This window comes from Aulonocara stuartgranti (genome assembly GCF_965226115.1).
Source record: "Aulonocara stuartgranti genome assembly, chromosome: 13".
NCBI classification, from domain to species: Eukaryota; Metazoa; Chordata; class Actinopteri; order Cichliformes; family Cichlidae; genus Aulonocara; species Aulonocara stuartgranti.
The window spans coordinates 18597771-18618330 of record NC_138949.1 but is presented as its reverse complement, the minus strand read 5'-3'; the positions used below and the strand labels follow the sequence as shown (position 1 = coordinate 18618330).

Sequence of the window (20560 nt, the reverse complement as noted above, 5' to 3'; positions counted from 1 at the left end):
TTTTGTTTTTTTTTATTTGTTGAATATTAAGGCATAAATGGATACAATCATATGACTCTTCATCAAAATAGAATTTACAACTGTGACCTCTTTGGTTTCCATGATCAAAACAGCACATAAGGCACAGGGAGCTGTGTAACTGAGAGTGGGGTGCTGTGAGGAGTGTTGGGTTCTTGTTAGTCAGAAGGCTCTCACCAATGATCTCGATTGCACGAGTGAGCTCGGTTTTCTCGCACATTTAACAGAGTCTTGATTAGCAAAAATAATCTATTACATCATGGCTAATCACCAGTCTTACAGCTGCACCTATACTACACAAAGAAACAAATGTACACAAGGAATCCCATTGACAAAAATGCAATTTAAACAAAGACGGCAGAAAGCCAAAGGCCTTGAATCAAAGAACACAGCTGGTGTGGTAATGTTTTCCTGAGTGTAGAGATCAGATAGATCCATAAATGAGGAAGAATGAGGTATGAAATGAAGAGAATGATGGCGAATGTGAAGATTTAAAAGAAATGTAATGTTTCTTTTTTTTGTAGTGGTCAGCTAGAAATAGGGAATATTCAAACCATGACGTCGGATTAAGTACTTTAAGTAAATGTGAAATGATTAGCACCATTATTTTAGTGAACGTTTCAAATGTATTGAATGTTTAATGTGGTTTCTCAGAGGAACCTCATACTGTCGCAGGCAGAAGCTCAGGCTGGAGTTGAGCCTCCACCTTTATGAAATAAAAGGATAAAAACATTAGTTGGTCTTAGTATTCTGACTGTGGGCAGAAAAAACTGACAATTTTTCAAGTAGAAAAAAAACCCCTCATGTGAGCTTAACACATGCAATAAGCAGTGTGACCAGCAGAGAGAAGCAAGTGCTCAGTGTTGCAGCTGGTGTCGCTTTCAGCTCCGTCCTCAGAGCAGCGTGCGCAGGCTTCCCCATCACTCTAGTTCAGTTAGTCTGATACATTCAGCCTGATAGTGAATAACTACTTTCAGTAACATACTGTGAATTTGCAGACAAATTACACAAACAACATCTCAGCTCGACATGTGGCCAGATGTGCTGATGGCCAATTAATTAAATTACTACTGTTGTAAAGCCTCTGCCTCCTCAAAGCTTGAGAAAATTATGCACAGATGTTAGCAAACATGGAGCATTTCTCCACGTGCTGGTGTTGCTAACCTTCTGTCCCTGCTCTCACTCTCAGAGTCACCGATTTACCTCATGTCTCTTCTTATTGCTTTGCCGTAATCACAACTGAAGTAAGGGAAAACAACAAGGTAAGGCCTATTTGTGTATTAGCACCAATGCCATAGGCAGACTTGTATTTGGCACATACTGAAAAATAACACGTTAACACTGAAGCAGGACAGTCCATCTCCACCATGTCTTACATTATACAAATCCTTTTCCCTTTATCCCACCACACCAGCTTGACGTGCTGAAACATCTCCACCTGTGCGAAGTTTCCAGCTTCACAAAAAAAGGAAACAGCTAAAGCAATAAGAACATGTTCTCCTCCTCCTGCATGTGGGAATAATAAGATGCAGACCTCTGCCTACAGGACCTGAAGACACGTGTAATGCCCCGTCACTAAACTCAATAAAGCCAGTGCTCTGGATTGAATTAGCTGGTACATATTTGGCCTCTCGACACTGTGTCACCTCTCCCTCATATTCTTTTACAGAGAAGGAGTTCAATCCAGCATTATTTAAGAGCTGAGCATTGATCTAGTCTATGGATCCCAAGAAGAATGGGGAAGGGTGTATTTTTTCAGTCTTAATTAGAAGATTTATGTGACTCAGAGCTCACTGAATTTTTTAACACAGTTTAAATAAAGACATATGAAACGTCACCCGAATAGTCCGGAAACAATAAGTCCATGCAGTCTGATACTTTAACAGCAATATTAGGCTTGCATATATGGCACAAACATTAATGCTGCAATAAGCATTTTAAACAAAATGACACTCGTATCTAAATGCAAGCTCATGAGATGCACAGCAGAGCTCAGAACTACTCTGATGTCCACCAGATAATATTATTTCTGATTAGCTTTGGTCAACCAGCTCCACAGAAATATTTTAGCTTTACACGTGGCTTTGGAAGGGAGGTAATGTGCAGATGAGTATGCAGAATGAATAACCAAAAAAGTAAAAAACAAAAGAAGATCTATACAGTGTAGGGTGTTAATTACAAAGACGTGACTTAACATCAAAAATATTGCTCAACAGAGGTTTACGTGATGAAAAATGCAAACTGCCGCCCTGTTCTGTTTCCAGGATTGAAACACTGTGACACCTTCCCACTGTAATACTGTCAGCTGGGCTGTCCAGCAGCCTTCACTTCTTACACACTCTGAACGCATCGCGGCAGTCATCTGAATCCGAGGCCATCGGATTCACAAGAACTCCATGATCTGATTCCCAAAACGCTCCTCTGATGGTCACGGAGCACAGCCATGAGCAGGGAGAAAATTTGGTTTTGCACGCCTGTGCAATGTGCAAAATGCAAACAAGTTCTTCGGAGACACAAAGTTTGACGTAAGTATAAACTGCAGCAGAGCTACGCCCGCTCTGAACGGCTGCTGCGCTGGCCTGGTTCATTTCAAACCTTCAGACGAACACGGCTGGAAATGAATAATTCAGACTAGAGTTGGAAAGGAATAAAATGAGGCAACTGTGTGGCATCAACGTGTGCCAGGAGGCTACAGCATGGACATGCTTTCAGGTTGGTGTGGATGTGGTTGTGAGTGCAAACCGGGCCCTCCCAGCGCATCCATCTTGTGTTCTCTCCCAGCAGGTCCCAGGGAGCCTCCTCTCGCCAGCACCACCATTGTATCTCCTGACATGCCGGAAAACTCGAAGGCAAAAGTCCCATAAAAAAGCATGATGATGATGCAGAACACCCATTCGAAGATGGCCGAGGCGTGTTGCAGGACGAAGCTCTCCTGACAGAAAAAAACACCACCTGAAACACACGGTTAAGGAAAACAGCAGCAAAGCAATGCGAGGACCTAAAGCTGAAACGCCCCAACAGGAAGCAGTCGTGGACACGGCCCCACTCACCTGCACGATGCAGATTAAACACTCAGTTTTTGTCCAGGTTAAGTAAACAAGACACAATGAGTTAATTAGCGAGCTTTACAAGTGCTCACATGTTGATTATGTTACCCATGAAGAGACAGGCCCAGGCTACAGCTACTGTATATCTGTACTGTAGGTCAGGCTAATATGTTTTTCCCACATGCACTGTAACTTCTCTAGATGGATATCAGCTGACAGAGATATTGGATCGGACTTAAGTCGGTCTTTAATCTTCCACCTCCTACTATGAAATATGCTGGAGTGCGCCAAGATTTCCTGCTGCGTGCTTCCAAAACTGTCTGAAGCAGACACGAGACTGGCGTTAATGCACTACATTAATATCTGGTAAAAAGGTCACTGTATCACGCAATTATAGAGTTAAAAACTCTTGCTGCTTTATGTCATTGATGAAGAGGTGCCAGGGACTAACTGCATGAAATAATAAATAAAAATATCTGATGAAAAGAGGTCAAAGGGGATGCTTAGTCCCTTAAGCTTCAGGGCAGCCATCTGTAGAGACTGGAAAGGATACTGAGCACCAAGGCTACGAAGGCCAGCAGGGTCATGCAGAGCCGGAGGTGGGCCAAGTTGTACTCCCCTTGGGTTTTGGCCAGTCGGTACGTCAGCGCTGACTGCAGGCACACAAACAGCATACTGGTGGGAAAGGCAATGCCTGCTCCAACATAGTGGAGAATTTTAGCATTATCCACCTGTGATATAAGGACAGAAAACAGGAAGAGAAGGTAAGGGAGCCATTTAAAGGGTTGACGCAAAGATGTAACACAAAATAAAAACATCTAGTGAATGTGACGTGGGCAAATTCAGGAAGTGGTCCCATCGCCCAGTTTCAGTGGTATTTAAAACTCTGGTCGAAGCTTCTTACGATTCTTTAAGTAAAAAGGGAAAAGAAAAAAAAGAAACACAAAAGGCAAGCGTACAGGAGGCAACAGCAGCAAGAAACACGACAGAATGCCTCCTTTTCCCTGCTGGTCACAAGAACAACAAGAAACAATACACAAAAGAGCCGCTCAGGAGCATGTGACTACAGCTCCCACTGAAGGGTCCACACACACACACACACACACACACACACACACACACACACACACACACACACACACACACACTGAACTGAGTAGATAAGAGATCTTGTGGTACATTAACTTGAGCTAGGGACACATTAAACGACTTGACTGATTTGCTCAGATAAAAAACAATAGTTTCATGGTTAATGCCAGATGTATAAATTCTGCTATTTGTTATCATTTTCCAAGATCATTACAGCAACAGCCTCAAAGTTTGGTATCTAAGCCATTTGTCCATTGGCCTGGTCAGTACATGCTGAACATTCTTGTGTAGTAGGCTGATCCTTGAAGTGGCAATGTAAGACTTGCATAAGAAAAGTTTTGAACAGTTGAGATCTGCTGTAAAGCTCTCACACAGTAAAATAAATCCAATTTCTTCTACTCTAGTGTGGCACCTCCACCTCTGGACACACATCAACAACTTCATTTTCTTCTGACTAATCTATTTTCCACGCTAGAGCTGCAAAAGTTTAATCAGTAAATCAGTATTGATAAAGATTCTGATCCAATGTATTGTGAAGTGAAATAATGGTTTATGTTATTTAATGAGAAAATCACTTTGACTTTGTGACGGCACGTTTTTTTATCATTTGGCAGGTCGATCGCCTGGTGTTGGCTGCAGACTCAATTCATACACTGCACAGTGAGCTCTATTGATTGTGTGCATGTGTGTGAGTGAGTGTGTGCAGCCAGGAGTGCCAGATTCAATCACTAATACCTGTTTGTTTACGCTATCAACTGATCACTGCTAATCACAGCCAGGTAATGTATGCCGCTAATATATATAGGTGCAATATTAGCAGATTGTGAGCACACTGAAGTGAGCAAAGTGTGGCAGTGAAAAGCAGTGTAACATCAAACAGGGAAAGCATAAGGAAGGAAATGAGAATAAAGAGAAGACTGGGCGGCACTTAAGAGCAACAGCTCTTATTATAGCTACACATATTTATCTGAAACCACTCTGAGCTCCTGCCTTCATTAGTGAGTTTTCCGCAGCTAAATTCAGCACACTATTGAGCTGCACCTGTGATATTTCACAAAGTAGCAGTCAGGTACTGCTACTTTGTGAGGTAGATAAACGCTGTGACGATGTTTCTGTGGGAACAAGCCTAACTTTGTTTTTTTCTCTATTTTCATTTTCTGGAAACAGAACTAAATGAGATGAACTGAAACATACCGACTTTACCGACTCGCCTCCGTTGTGCGGGACATACACAATGGCTGTGAAAATCTGTAACTGAAAGTGGCACCACCACCGATTACAACGGCCCTTTCGACATCACCTGAAAACCAGAGCTTTTAGAAAAAAACAGAGAAGAATGAAACACCATCGTGTTTTAAGTGAGGAACTGGTGTGCGACTTCAGACAATGTTCCTGATTTGCGTGACATCTTCCAGCCAAATAAGATTGGAAATACCTTCAGACTGTAGGTGGTATCAGTCTTTTTCATCCAGATTAGCAGTCCAACGAACTTTTCTACTCCTTTTTCTTTTCTCTTTGTTTTCCTGACAGCTGCTTTCCATGCAGCTGTGTCACACTCAGGCACCTCTGTGTGGCAGTAATGTGCTTCTCCGTCAACAATTCATGTACTTCTCTTCCCAGATCATCAGATCGCTTGACGGGAAAAGTCCCCGTGGCTCCACCACACCACAGCTGTACTGCCAAAGGCTTATGTAACGCACAACTATGCGCTCAAGCAGTTGATGCGGCTGATTACGCTGCCATGTGTTGTGTTTCTTGCGCTTTCTTTGATCTGTTTCGATTTTGACTGTCAGAGTCCTGCTCTGCTCCCTCTTCTCTGAGTCAAACTTGTTTGTGGCATTTGCCAGTGGATCCTGAGTACACGTGTTTTCGATGCTAAAAATGCGGGTTTGTGTAATGTCCTGAACTTCATGAGAGGGCACTGTGTGAGGCGGGCTGCAGGGATCAGGCTCGTGATTGGTTATAGATGGGGCATCTGTTACACACACCCTGTCTGCCTAGCTCCTCTCCATGCATGGCCAGACTTGATGACTCACTTCCCCCTGGCTCTTCTCGTAAAATTCCTCCCTGTTCGGCAGAGCTCGAGCCTCATAGGAAAAGCGGGAAGAAGGTGAGGTTGCCGTTACTACACCCTCGCATGAACTGCCACATCTGCAAATCTGCTCCAATACGCACATACACAACTCTTGTAAGAGGAGTATGTAAAAAGAGCCGAGACTCTAACATGTCAAACAATCTAATTTAACCAAATAGTCACATCTGTAGAAATATTACACTCTAAGAAACTTCACTTTACTTCAACACAACCCAAATTTTCTTTCAAAACTTTTGCTCCTCTCTTCACTCTGAATATAGCATCAAATGCCTTCTCCGTGGCTGTCTCTCCCTCTTTATTTTCCCATGAACTATCTCGGCCTTTTTAAAGCATGGTAACAAGATTTTGCAGTGATATCCAGCCCAGCGTCAAACACCAAAATAACCTCCCCTCAGAGGACGTTAAATGATCTTACTTTTCTTACCCTAACCGTGACCACTTCCTGAATCTGACACGTACGCTGACTTTTAACCAAAAACTCAACAGTTGACATTATGCACGCTTTCTTTGAAGCGGTCGTAACAATGTTACTGTCTAAACAGAGTTCTGTCCACGCAGCAAAGGTAGTACTAATACACATACACATACACACACACACACACTGTCTAGGCATCCAGCCAGAGCTCTAAATATTTAAACTTCAAGAAATTCTTTCCCAGAGAACAGAAGAAGAAATTCACGTTGAGTTTCTTCACTTGAAGTTTTAGGACCAAAGAAAGAGGATTATTGTGAACAGTATTGTGCTGATGAAGGAAGAAGTTAACATTACAAACATTGAGGTGTGTTTAATCTCAAATAAAAGGATTGATGGAAAGAAGCAAAGAGAAAGACTCCTAAAAAGAGCCAGGTTAAACAAAGACATGTTAAAGATTATACAGCAGATTATTTTCTTGGCTGTGTATAAGAATTTACTAGAGATGAAGCCATGCCACACCATTTAGCAAAAAGAAATTACTCATTATATTAATGAAACAGGAACCAGAGATATTTTGGACATTTTATCATTTTATCTGAACATCAAAGCTTTTTTACAACCAGCTGGCATGTAGTTGCTGGAGGTTGTGACCAATTTCACCCAGCAAAGAGTCTGCTGCACCAAAAAAAACCTCCTTGAGATTGCGTCTGCTATTGCCCGCAACCTGCTTGGAAGATGCCGACTTGTCCTCATATATCTGCCAACTACTCTAAGACCGGTAATGAAGCTATGAAAAGTGTGACACTAACCCCACTTTTCACATGAAAAGGTGCAACACATTTTTGACTATAGCTTGACTAATAGCTGGTGAGTGTTTGAGAACAAGTTGGCAACTTTTCTTCGAACTATAAATAATTGCAGCTACATTAGCGACCCAAGTAATTACAAGGACGCTTTTGGTGCAGCAGACTCTTTGTGAGAAACTGTACCCAGCATCCAATCACCAACCAGTCAAGAAATACACATTTTTCCTGAGTGACCAGAGGTTGCAAAAGGGTTGCCAGCCAGTCTCTAGGACTACACAACAGAAGCCTCAGTCTCTGTGTGTTTAATTTCACTATTTCCCATGCTGAATACAATTTCTTTGGGTATCCATAAATCTTTGTCTTCATCAGCATTTACAGCGACCTCTCTGTGTTTTATTGTTAAAAAAACTAGAAGACCGTACCTGGAAGTTGCCCACCATGATGAGTCCAGCACCACAGATCCAGCCCGTGCAAAGACTCGCCGTGTTCAGGACACAGTTTTGATGCTTCTCAATGACGTGGGCGTAGCGAAGCAGCACAATCACCATCACTAAAAGAAGGGAGATGAAAGTCACTGCATGCAAGAAATGGAGAAAAGGCATCATCTGGCTTTTTTTGGACGACTATCATAAAAAAGTGCCTGGCTTCAATTTAACGCAAACACTCTCACACGTCACTTAGCCAAGAAATACATGAACTCCCTGAAAGCTATATTACAGGAAATCAGAGATGTTAAGCAGCTTCTCTGACTCAAAACTATGAGAAGCAGAAAATGGCGGGAAAGTGAGAAGGATATCTTGGTGGGGGGTCGATCCAAACCTACATACGATTAAAAGGTGAAGGGGAAAGAAGTACAGTATATGGGACAGATGAGTGCCGATGTGCTAACAAGCTCTGACTGGGTGCATTGTTGGAGCACTGAGGAGCTGACCCCCATTTGGGTTCTCTTTGTTGGCTCCTCACGGCTGGTGCCTGATGAAGGCTGACTGGGCTTGGAGAAAGCGGGGCATATGGGGAGAGTGAAAAGTGGAGGGTGGGAGAATTAGTGAGGACAAGGAGCCCCTCATGTCTTGACCTGACGCTTATATATTGTTCCAGGGACTAAAGTGTTATGTTAACTCTGTCACTGTGTCTGTGTAAGAGGCAGCTTTTCAGAAGGTCTGTGTCTGCCAAAAGGGAATACAAATGGAGACTGTGGTCATGGCTAGAAAAGAAAAACATTTCCACGTAGAGTCTTTACATTGATAGATTTTTCCTTCCTCTCTGAAGCTTTGTCTCCAGGGTTTGTCTATGCCGTGACGTGTCTGGCTTTAAGTAGCGTCTCAGTGAGCGGACACATTTTATAGCCCGGCCACAACCTCAGGATGAAGCAGTAGAAATTATTGATTCCAGGCCTGATCTTTTGTTTTAAAGCGACTTTTTCTTCGCAGCTGTTAAAAAATCAGCCATGCATATTTCACATCATTTTCTGATTTTGACAACAACAGCAAAGCTTCCAGATGATAGTTGTTTGGCTCATGCTGAGGATAAATTACTGAGGGGAAGTCACCACACCACAATTGCCGCAACACTAGGGTGAAAAATGAGTCACCAGCAAGCTGCAAAGATAAAAAGATGATATTAAAAGAATGTTTTTCATTAAAAAAAACACACAAAATAATACACTAATGCAACAGCCAAGTCACTCATGATTATAGTTATACTACATTTTATTAATGTTCTGCCCAAACGGGAAAAAAAAGATTTTAAAAAAGGCCTTCAGCTTTTTTTTTTTTGCCGATCTTTTCATAGTTACACATCCACACAGCTTAGGTATGTATATGATTTATAGAGAGAGTTCAGCATCACATGTTGAGAAATTATGTCTTGCATAATTTCCTGTTAGAACAATAGTGCAAAGTTCCCACCGTTATGTTAACCATTCTGTTTTAATGTGATGTTTGGAGGGAGAATTAATTTTAAGTCCATCTGATCTGCAAAGTTTACTATGAGCTCACTGAAATGTTGCTATTAAATCTGATAATAAAAACATTTGTTTAAACCTTAAAGGCAAACATCGGTACAAGCAAGACCAAGACATGGTTATGTAATGCTATTAAAAAAACTAATTAATGATTTATTTATGTTTTTATATTCACTAGCTCTAACTTGTGTGTATCTGTGTTTGTGCGAGCTTTCTTCTGTTTCATCCTTCTGTACCCAAATCAACTCGGCAAAAGTGATTTCAGTTACAATCACGGAAAAACAAACAACTGTGTCTCCGGGCACGGAAACAGTCTGCTCATTGGCTCCTTTTTATAATGGAGAACATGCTGTATTGCTGAAGGGAAAGGAAAGTCGACTGCAGCTTTTTCATTAGATTAAAGCGCCTCGTTCACCCTGCTGCAGACTGGCTGCTGGTGGATTCTTTTCTGTTTCAACTAAATGTGTGTTTCATCATAACAAATGAGCGTGTTTAAACTTGTTGGCATTGTGCAGTCATCCTGGAATGATGAAAGCTACGCCTGAAGGTTAAAGACAAGGACAAGCAGCTTCTCTCTATAGGAAATCAGTGTTTCTTCTTCTATTCTGGGCACATTTGTGTGGGCATTTTTTTTGGTATCCTTGTCAGATGATGCATGTTTAGTAAAGTCATGGCCTCCTCCAGTGTAAGGGCTTCATATCCCATGCATCAGCGCCACCTGGACTCGAAGGTCACAACAAGCTGCAGTGTGACAGCTTATTTTACCCAAGGATGCCATGCAACAGCACCTAACACTGTTCCAATACTTTGTTACCTTCCACAGAGCAGCCCTTTACAAGTTCATGCTGTTTGCTCTGAAGTCAGGAAACCCAGTGCAGGAAGTAAAGTGCTCCCACAGACACTGACTCACACACTACTTCTATCTTGCATGTATACTTGCAACAAGGTGGACAATCTCTCATGCATACATAGCCCTGCACGTGCCTTTGCATTCACATACGCAGGGCTGAGTTAACACTAAAACTGATGGGCATTAATAAAGTGCTTATTACCCAGCGGCACTCGCACCTCACAGTAGAAAAAACCTTGCCACCCATACAAGGGGCTATATTTCAACCCAAACACAACATTTCACCGTCTCCCACAGAAGGTATGCAGACAGAGAATGCATGTATTGTCTTTCAAATGTTTTGTGTGTACACTGGCAGAAAAGTGGGAACTGAACTGAAAAGGAGAAAAAACAATTACAGGGCGATATAAAATTCTCCAAGTTCATGTTACTCCTTTTGGAAGTGACACCTGCAGCCAACTATAGCAGACACAGCCTTCCAAGTAAAACATAAATCAATGAGCTACTAGCTAAGCACGCAATATTTAAAATAGTGTTGTATAGCTACATACCACATCAGCTTTACATACTTATGTATAGACAAAAGAGGTAGCTTTATAAACAGTATTAACATACAGACTGATGGGATTGCAAAGGGGGAAAAAATGCAGCCAAAAATTAGAAAATTAAACCTTCCAAACCTCACAGATTCACCCGAGTGGGTGAAAGTGCAACTGAACTCAGTTAAAAGGATGTGATGGATAATTTTTAATCAAATGCAGCAGCGATACATCACTTACAATAACATCAAGGTTGAGGGTCCTTAAATCTCAATTTTTTATGTTGTTTTTAAAAAAAGAATAGAAATGCAGAGGAAATTATGAAGGAATTATGCAGAATTTCAATTCCCAACTGTCATTAGCTCTCCAAAAAACACTTTAATGGATGAAGGTGGAGTGTTTCACTGAAATTACTTATTGAGCGGTCATATTAAATTCTCTTAATTAGAAATATAATCATCTTACGGTCATGGAAAACAAAGAAAACAGCAAATATCAAAATCTGAAACATGTTGACATGCTCATTTTCCCACTTCCTTAAGTGATTCAGCTCAAGTTATGTGTTCTAATGAAAACAAAATATTAGCTGACATTTTATGTAACTGGGAGGAAAATGTGCGTCTCTAATATCTCAAAACACATTTATGACAAAGACAGAGATACAAGCTTTTATCCTTTCACAATGAAAAGGGATTTGTTTCTTTTACTCACTATGTACTTTCTAAGACATCTTTTCTTTTGGTTGCTGTCACTGATGGTTTGGTGGGTGACTAACAATGAGCGCAAGAGAAACTTCATTCACAAGGAAGAGGAACTAAGAAATTTAGATGAAAGCTGTTTAACAGTCACTGTGCGTGGAAGTAGTGCAGGATTACCTCCACCACACACCATTATTTCACACTTATACTGCATACATATTATGAAAGAGTCATTCTAGGTAAGCATGTTTCAAACAAAAGTTACAGAGCTACATCTTAACTAAGCCAGATAAAATCCATCATCGTGATGAAGCAACAGTGGTTGCAACATTTTCTCACTGCCACATAATTTACCCGTGAAATAAAACACAAAAATCAAAGGCCAGTGTTTAGCCAAGGTGTGTTTCTCTGACACCAATAATATTATGTACCGATTTTAAAGATTCTCACTGGTTTTTTATGCATATAACCTCCCTCTAAAGGAAAATCAGGTTGCAAAAGATTTTCAAAAGTGGGGTCTAATTTACTCAAGCAAACAATATACTTTTCTTTATCAGATAATAGAAATACTTCTTTGACTATGTGTGCAGCAGTTGTACTCAGGTGTGTATTCACCACCTAATGGGTCTGTTAAGAGCCTGGAAAAAGCCTGTAAGTACACAAGGGCAGCTCCTGAAATGCAACCATCTGCCTCCTTTTTCAGCATTGTGTACACATACAGTATACAATGCTGCAAAGTTCCTCCATTCTTGTCACAAGCAAAGACCAGAGCTACAATTTGCATCTCAAAAAGACAGCTTACAATGTCCAGAGTCTCACAGTCAGACAGAAAAATAGCTGCTAGAGGCTTGGATAAAAACAAAGCACAGTAACTTTTTACACACAGCTAGAAAATTAACCACAGCTGGAAAACATTATCAAGATCGGGCCAGTCGAAGCCACCAGTGAACGGAGGGCAGCAGCACATGTAGAGACTCCCAGAAAACATGCAGACCAGCAATTGAGAGCTCATTCTTTCTTTCAGACACAAGAGTTTTCTTTGCATCTGTGTTCGGACTTGTTCTGTATTACAGCTAATTTTTGCTTTCAGCTTCTCTCTTATTCACAGGGGGGGGGGTCGCCACATTGGGCAGCTTCACATGTTTAATCTGACTGACTTTTACACCCTTCCTGAAACAAACCCAAAGGGATTTGTGTCATCTCCAGGAATCAAACCGGGGATCTTACCATTGTTAGGCAAACAAGCCCCTTCCTTTTTCTATTTCTACAATGGGAAATACAATGTGTCTACTTCAATAAATATGCTTATGTACATTCATTTGTTGACCTGGCTGCCCTGCAGGTGTGTCTTGAAATTTTAGCTTGCTGGTTTACACAGTTAATATAAGCCAGTCTAATGTGTCCTGAGCCATGCCTTATGATGCCTTACCCATGAATGAGCCCGTGCTGCAGATAAGGCTGAAGAAGCAGCTCTCAGGAGGAAGAGTCCCACATTTACTGCAAGAAACAATTACAAGAAAACCATCAGAGCAATACCGCAAAACAATGCACCACTGCCTACACCTCCAACCATCAACACATCCAGAGGTACTCTATGGCTGTTCCTCACATCCTGAAGTCAAGTGTTTGACTTTTCACCTACTGCTTGCTGCTTTTATTCTACAAATGGGAAATGTTTGTAGGAGGGAAAACTCAGAGACAGTCAACACTGGCTGTCTGTGCCCAGACTCCCATTGAAGCCAAAGTCCTCTCAGCTGACTCAAGTCATACACACATTCTTCACTACATGGATCAAAACGCACCATTCATTAGACTAAAGCTGACATGAATACATTTTAAACAATTTTTTCATCTATGGCTTGTTCGAAGGTCCGTTTTATTTTTACCCAACAGCACGGTATTTAACACAGATTAAGAAAAATGCTTCTTCCACCTTCCCTGCTTCGACTGCTTAGCAACAACAGCGCTGCTATATTAAAGATTAATTTTCTGTGTTAAACTGTAGCTGCACACTTGATTTGTAGAGGTGGTGGTGGTGGTGGTGGGGTCATTATCGTTGCATATTATCTTTTCTGGTTTTCCTTTTTTTTATGCTTTCTTTTTTTGTTAAATGAAAGCCACTGTGGCTATGTGGTACAACATGTCTTTGATGTTGAAAGCTGAGAGGGCCAAAAACCCAAACAAAGAAGCAGGAGTGTCTTGATTTCCTCTGGACTGTAAGCCGACTCCTCCGTGTGCGTATGTGTGTTTACATGGCTGAACGTAGGCCCGTGTTTTGCCTCCAAACTGCCACGGTGGCAGGCAGGATATTTCTGCCACAAGTTATTTTCAGAATGCACACACACACACACACACACACACACACACACACACACACACACACACACAGAAGAAACGTCTCATTCTCCTCACTCGCTTTTTTTCTTTTTAAATCAACAATGTGCCGACAGGGGTCACGCAAAACAATGGGACAGTGTTCCTGTTCTGACTCAGCAGAAGCAAAGGGGCAGAGAAGAGACGGACATGAGGTACGACTCCATCTCACTGACCTGATGAGAGGTACATTGTCTAGTGTGCAGCACAAGGATGGCCCGCTCTGCAAATACAGCTCCTCCTCACATGACTGGTTATACAACCTGAAAGAAAAAACAACCAAACAAACACCAAACATGTGTGGCAGTGCAAAAGCAAATGTTAAAAAAAATTGAGAAAAATTGCGTTTATATTAGGCTGTGGACACACAGTGGAAAATAGCTAACAAAGCAAAGACATATTCCTGATTTTTTTTCACTGGGTCTAGTAAAAATATATGAGAAGCTGTATAATACAGTATGTTGTTAAACCACAGTACAGTAACTGTATATTAAGCACCATTTTGTGCGATCACACCCAGGATTTCTTTTGTTTTTAGGGTTGGTGTGTCAAAGAGGCAGAAAACCACTGTGTCATCAAATGCTAGCTCTGCTCGTGGAGATTAACCTCAGCTTGTCCGAAACGAGCCCAGCATCCAGAGCAGCAAAGCACACGATCTGACAGCAACGACAAATTTTTCAGCATCACAGCTTTAGATTTGTGCTGATTTTCTAGATTAATATTCATCTCTGGCTCTGCTTTACAGTGTGTCTTTCTCCTACCTCCCTCCCCTCAACCACATCCGGTTGCAGCAGGTGCCTGCCCCTCCCTGAGCCTGGTTATGCTGGAGGCTTCTTCTTATTAAAAGGGAGTTTTTTCTTCCCACGGTCATCAAGTGCTTGCTCATGGGGGTTTGTCTGATTGTTGGGGTTTTCTCTGTATTATTGTAGTGGTCTTTACTTTACAATATAAAGTGCCTTGCAGTAACTGTTGTTGTGATTTGTCGCTAAGTAAATAACATTGAACTGAACTGAACTGTGAGTGGATTTTAATGAGTCTCTCAAACGTTTTTCAGCCGACTGAGCAGGAAATTATTCTCACTGGCTCTTGTTGCAAAAGAGGTGCAAGGAAGGTTACAAAGGTCAAGACTGACTGTAGGGATCAGCAAAATACAGAATAGATGTCAACATACCAGTTTTCCACAGGGCAGACATGCTGGTTGTAAAGGGCCATGGCATAGCTAAAAAGGAAAAGGAAATGATTATCCAAAATCAAAGGGAACAGTTATTTTATATTTTTAGCATACACTGTAAATTTAAACTGACTCAATGAGCATTCATACGGCAAAAGCCATTAGAGTGGTAGTGGTAGGAAAAAAAGATACTTCTCACATGCAGCCTCAGAATAGGAAGTTTTTTTAGGTCATTGAATTCAAGTGAAAAGCAGAGGGGAGTTCAATGCAAAAGCCACAGCTAACATAATAACCTGACACTACTGTGACGCTAGACTGTCAGGAGGTGAGCAGGCCATAAAGGCAAGGAAACGTAATATCACAGTGAACATGAATCCTGAACAGATTTATGTAAAACCCACGTAGCCATCAACTGTTAAGCTCACTAAAACCCTTTTGCATATCTGTCATGTCTTTGCAGTAGCATTTCTCATGTGGTCGCTTATTTACAGTGATGATTTTATATGACTGAAAATGACCTACATATGATTTCAGGTCTTTTCATTTATTGAACTTTTAGGGTGACCCAAAATCCTGCACCTGTTTAACTTTCAGGAACAGTTGAGCTGACTTTTCACCATTTCTTACCCTTTATCTGAAACTGCTGTATAAAGCACTTTGGGTGCTTATGTAGAGTAGAAAAGCACTATTAAAGAACCTCCATTTACCTCAGATGGCTCATTTTTGTCAAAGTGGTATGACTATGGTGAGGATACTGACCAGCCGCGGCCATACAGAGGTCAACAATCTAACATAAGTAACATAATATCTGTATATGTCAGCACTAAACACAAACACCAATGTTAAATATATTGATCCATCCATTTTCTTCCGCTTGTCATCAATTCAGGGATGCAGGAGGAGATGTGAAAGGAGAAGCAGGGTAGACCCTGGCCAGACCGCCTGTCTGTTGTGGGGCAACACAGACAGACAATCGTTTGAACTGACATTCACACATGTGGGCAATTTAGAATCACCAATTAACCCAACTCCACTACCTGCATGCCTCTGGACTGTATGAGGAAGTTGGAGGAGGTGTCAGAAGTACCCAAAGAGAATCTGCAAACTCCAAACAGAAAGCTTGCTTTGAACCCAGGACCTTCTTCATGTGAGGCAACAGTGCTAACCGTTTACTTTATATTATCTTCTAATTAAGATTTTGAAATATTGAGACCAGTGCTGGCCACAAAAATCCCCTTTTGCACAGGCTACAGATAAACTCTATAACTGGAACATCTTCAATCAGGCTGCAATGACCACTTGCATTATTATACCTGACATTGTGACCCTGCCTGGGAAATTTTTCTACATAACAAACCATTTTCAGCTAATGATACAGAGGCCACATTAAAGGGCCAGATGTCCAGCGTGTGGTTTTGAATGGCTGAAGAAAATGCTATTTAACTGTGAGTCCTGTGATTAAGTCCTCAACACGAACATGTGCAGCTCAACTGTGTCTGCTCTGTTGCTCAAGTCCTACACAACTGCATATGCAGATAGGACGAATATGCACATGCAGAAAGAAATCATGGGAAACTCAGGTTTCTGAGGTGTTTACATATCCCACATCATCTTTATTTTTACTTGTTTTAGCCACATTTCTATGTGGGCATTTCAGGAAGGACATGCAACAATCACATATAACCTTGTTATTCACATGCAACAGTAAAAACACTATTTGTAACAGCCAGAAAACCACAGGAAGACCGAGTCATACAGACAGAGTATCTTTCCTCATTTTTGCATGCAGTCCTAGTTCAGCAAGAGGTTAAGCACCAATCAGGAATGTTTCCATGGCTGATAATATCCTACTCACAGGCCAGTCTTTACAGGACAGAGATATTTCCCAAAGACACAAGCAAGAAATCAAAAGCAAGACATATTTCATAACGTTAAAAATAGCGGTATTAAATTATTTCCACTACACAGTATCTGCTACAATTTCATGTGTCGACACAATATCAGATTCAGAAAACACGGGCTGTCCAACCTGAGCAGGTGGACAGTTTTTTCTTATGCAGGGTGTGCACAGCTATATAGAACTTGGACACGGAGTGAAACCCAGTATCATACATGGCAGTTCTGTCACCAATGTCTGTTTACATCTTTGTCTTGGAAATCGCCAGCTAGCACCTCCTATCCAATGATCACACGCAAGATAGGTGTGACTGTCCAAAAGGTCAAGATAACAGGCAAAAATATTAGTCTGAGCATAGCTATCATTACTATTAAAACAATGTGTCTATTAATTTCTACAACATTAAAAAATAATCTGAGGGCACCAGCTGGTGTTAGAAAAGAAACGCCTGGAGAATCTATTTTTAGTTAACTTTCAAGTGTGAAATTAATCCTGCTACCAGCTTTTTAACACTGCATTTGCTTAGTGAAATGCACAGCTGGTTTTGACTGCTGTAAAGGCTGTCAACACTTGGCTGGCTGGTTAGATGGGGGCAATAACCCTCTGGGATTTTTTCCATTGGTTGCATCTTACTGTTCCCATGGATCTCTCACTGTAGATGAAAGTCAGCAAGCTACAACACACAAAAACTATGTAGGTCCGACCGTTTTTTTCAAAATTGCAGGCCGAGATTTCAGCTAACAAACAAATGACTCATTTAGGTGTACTCCAGGTACACAGAACAGGAGAGACCACAAAGGGTTAAAGACACATCAATCACCGTGTAAAGAGCGCTGCTCTAGCACTGAGGAAATCCATCACTGTGAGTGAAAGAAGACTTCCAGCTTTTGATTATGATAAAGGAACAGAAACAAAAGTGCACCATGTCCTCCCTTTTATCTATTGAGTGTGTGATAAGCCTTAAAGGAAAATGTGCCAATGTGTACCTTCAGGCGTAAATGACGGTGATAGACATTTAAGCCTTTCGAGAAACACAGTAACAAACACACACCTTTCATTTTTGTCTGCTTCCTTTCCATATGTGCTGAACACTACAAATGGTACCAACAAGACAAAAACAAAAATCAAAAATCTAGAAAAAAAAATGCAGGAAAAAGAAAGCTTAGGTTGTTACATTTTTCCCTGATTTTGGGGGTGTATTTTATACATCTGGCCAGCTTCTAAAGCTAGAACAGCATCTGCAGCTCTGGGGAGCTTCTAAATAAAGTGAACTTATTTAGATGTAGCTGGAACTAAACCAGCGCTTTATGTGCTCAGCAGAGGCTAAGTAATAATAGGTTTGTTTATATAATTAGACCCCTATCAAAGCTCAGCAATGGCTGTAATTGCATGTGCCTTTAAGCAATGTTTAAGTGGAACAGACCCTGTTTTTTATTTAGGACCAAGTCCTACATAAAGAAAGACTTCGATGGAAAAATCTTTTTTTGTTGGGGATTTGTGTGTTTTTTTAACAATGAAAAGTCCCAAAAGCTCTACAAAAATAACCTCAGAAAAATGTGTGAGCCAATAAACTATAGATAAATTTGGCAAGTACTAGTTAAACTCCCATTGCTTCTACAGCATGGTTGCTGGATAACATAAAAGACACATATGCAAATACACTGACTGACTGATAAAAGTTGAGAAACAGAAGCCAAGACTTCTTGGTGGTCCAACTTGATACAGAAAACACTTGGTATGGGCGCCAGATACTGAGTGAAAATTTTGCTTACGTTCTTTCCCACCCCTTTCCAGTATTTACCTTACTCCTACCCAGTCATCCACACTGGGAAGCAGGAGTTATGCAACATGCCACATTCTGTGACATTCCCCAAGTCTGAAAAAGACCCTTGACTGCTCTTAGAAACAAGGCGCCCTTGTCAAGGTAACAGGAAGGAAATGGGTGTAAAGGGGCTGGCAATCTGCAGCTCTCAGCATCTGAACTCAGATCAGCTTTCTGCTCAGAAAAAAATGCCCAAACTAGACAGATTGGTTTTCACCTTCATGTTCTCAAATCAGCATGGAAACATTAAGCCGCTACACCTGGATACACACTACTGATTGGACTGTTGAGTAGCCACGCACATCACAACATTAATTGCCATATGGTCTCAAGTTTGGTGCTTGATTAGGCTGTTTAGTCTCCATGCAACTTATCAGTGATGCAGCACATAGCCTTGATTCAGAACTACAACAATTTAGAATTGGGCCATCTGTCTCTCTCCCCACTGGGGTTTGCATTCCTTGTCCCAACAAAATAATAGAACAGAGAGAAGAGCTGTCAGCCCAAGTATAACCAGGAGGGTTTCTCTCCAGCACATCTGCTCAGACACTGTACTACAGATAATTAAGATTTACTGCAAACCTGCATGTCTGATTTTTAGGATAATGGTGATAATCCCGGATCATTACTGGAAAGAGTTAATCCACATGCAATTGCCATGACTCCCAGGAATTCAGGGTAAATATGTAGTGCTGCACTCCTGTAGGCAGGAGAGGAGGCTGGAGTATCGAAGAGTATTTTTATTACAACATGATTCCAATTCTTAATTTGTATTTTGTCATTTTTAAAGTTATGGACAGGGTATAGATCCAGATGTCAAACCTTAGAACATTTACATAGATTTTAAACTTTTCTGATGTCAAAAAAAAAAAGAAAGAAAGGGGAAAAAACAGACAATACTTACACAACCCATATCCCAGTGATGGTCAGGACAGGGAGGCTAACAGGTAGTATCATCCACAGAGACATCTTCCAGCACCTTTCTTCTTTTTCCTCTCCAGCCAGCTGAGCAATGTCTTCTCAAGTAGGATTAACATTTATCTGAGTGTGACTGACATGTGCACCGATTCATTTTCCTGAAGATGGAGGACGGTTGATGGGACAGCGGCAGGACAGATGTCTCTTTTCAGCTAGTGAATGAGAGGATCGATAGGGTTGTTCCGTGAGGTTGATTAGGAGCATTCACCTACTCATCATCATTAAATGATTAAGTAAACTATCAAGAACAAGCTATTAGTGACCACAGCAATTTAATTTACATCGATCAGCAGGGTGCATTACCTTACATAATCCTGCTTTCGTGAAGCTTTAGTTTTCTGCTTTTCTTAAATGTTCAACAACATTTTATAAGTTTGGGGGTGTTCGGGGTGGACACATTAACCGCTTACATTTCAAATGCGACGGTTTTTTGTCCACCTTCCTGTTTCTAGCTAGCAACAACAAGCATCAAAGGTAAATCTGTGACAACTCACCTTCTGCCTCCTTGTAAGCTAGCAAATGCAGATTGTTTTTTTCTTTTTAGGAAAATGAAAACTTTGAGTACGCCGGCGTGTCCTCCACAACTCTGGCACCCCCAACCCCCCCAAAAACTATCACGACTTAGCTTTAATTTTACTTGGGTATGTAGATTTTTCCAGAGCAGATGGGACCTCGGTTAGCCGTGTTCGCGTTGAAATGAGTGGGGGGAAGGCTGGCTTCACAGCAGCCAGTCCTTCTGTATCTCAGCCGCCACGAGTATCCAGCTGTTTGACTCCGCCCACATTTGGTTACGCACGTG

At 41.3% G+C, this 20560-nt stretch overlaps 1 protein-coding gene across 1 annotated transcript; it reads right to left on the bottom strand.

Moving 5' to 3' along the window:
* Positions 1–6: 6 nt before the first annotated feature.
* LOC309720960 (transmembrane protein 150A) lies at positions 7–20516 on the bottom strand. Its single transcript, XM_082558234.1, has 8 exons — positions 20256–20516; positions 19688–19913; positions 15065–15112; positions 14070–14156; positions 12950–13017; positions 7893–8020; positions 3619–3796; positions 7–2970 (listed from the first exon to the last, which is right to left on the bottom strand). Exons 2-8 carry the CDS (start codon positions 19750–19752, stop codon positions 2708–2710), a joined length of 837 nt encoding a protein of 278 aa, XP_082414360.1. The 5' UTR covers positions 19753–19913; positions 20256–20516; the 3' UTR covers positions 7–2707.
* Positions 20517–20560: the final 44 nt, after the last annotated feature.

Excerpts from the sequence above, each read along its gene's own strand:
- LOC309720960 (XM_082558234.1), bottom strand. The coding sequence starts at position 19,752 with ATGTCTCTGTGGATGATACTACCTGTTAGCCTCCCTGTCCTGACCATC. Across the intron at positions 15,113-19,687 it reads ATCACTGGGATATGGGTTGT|CTATGCCATGGCCCTTTACA; the intron begins GTAAGTATTGTC and ends TTTCCTTTTTAG. Across the intron at positions 14,157-15,064 it reads GTCTGCCCTGTGGAAAACTG|GTTGTATAACCAGTCATGTG; the intron begins GTATGTTGACAT and ends TTTTTCTTTCAG.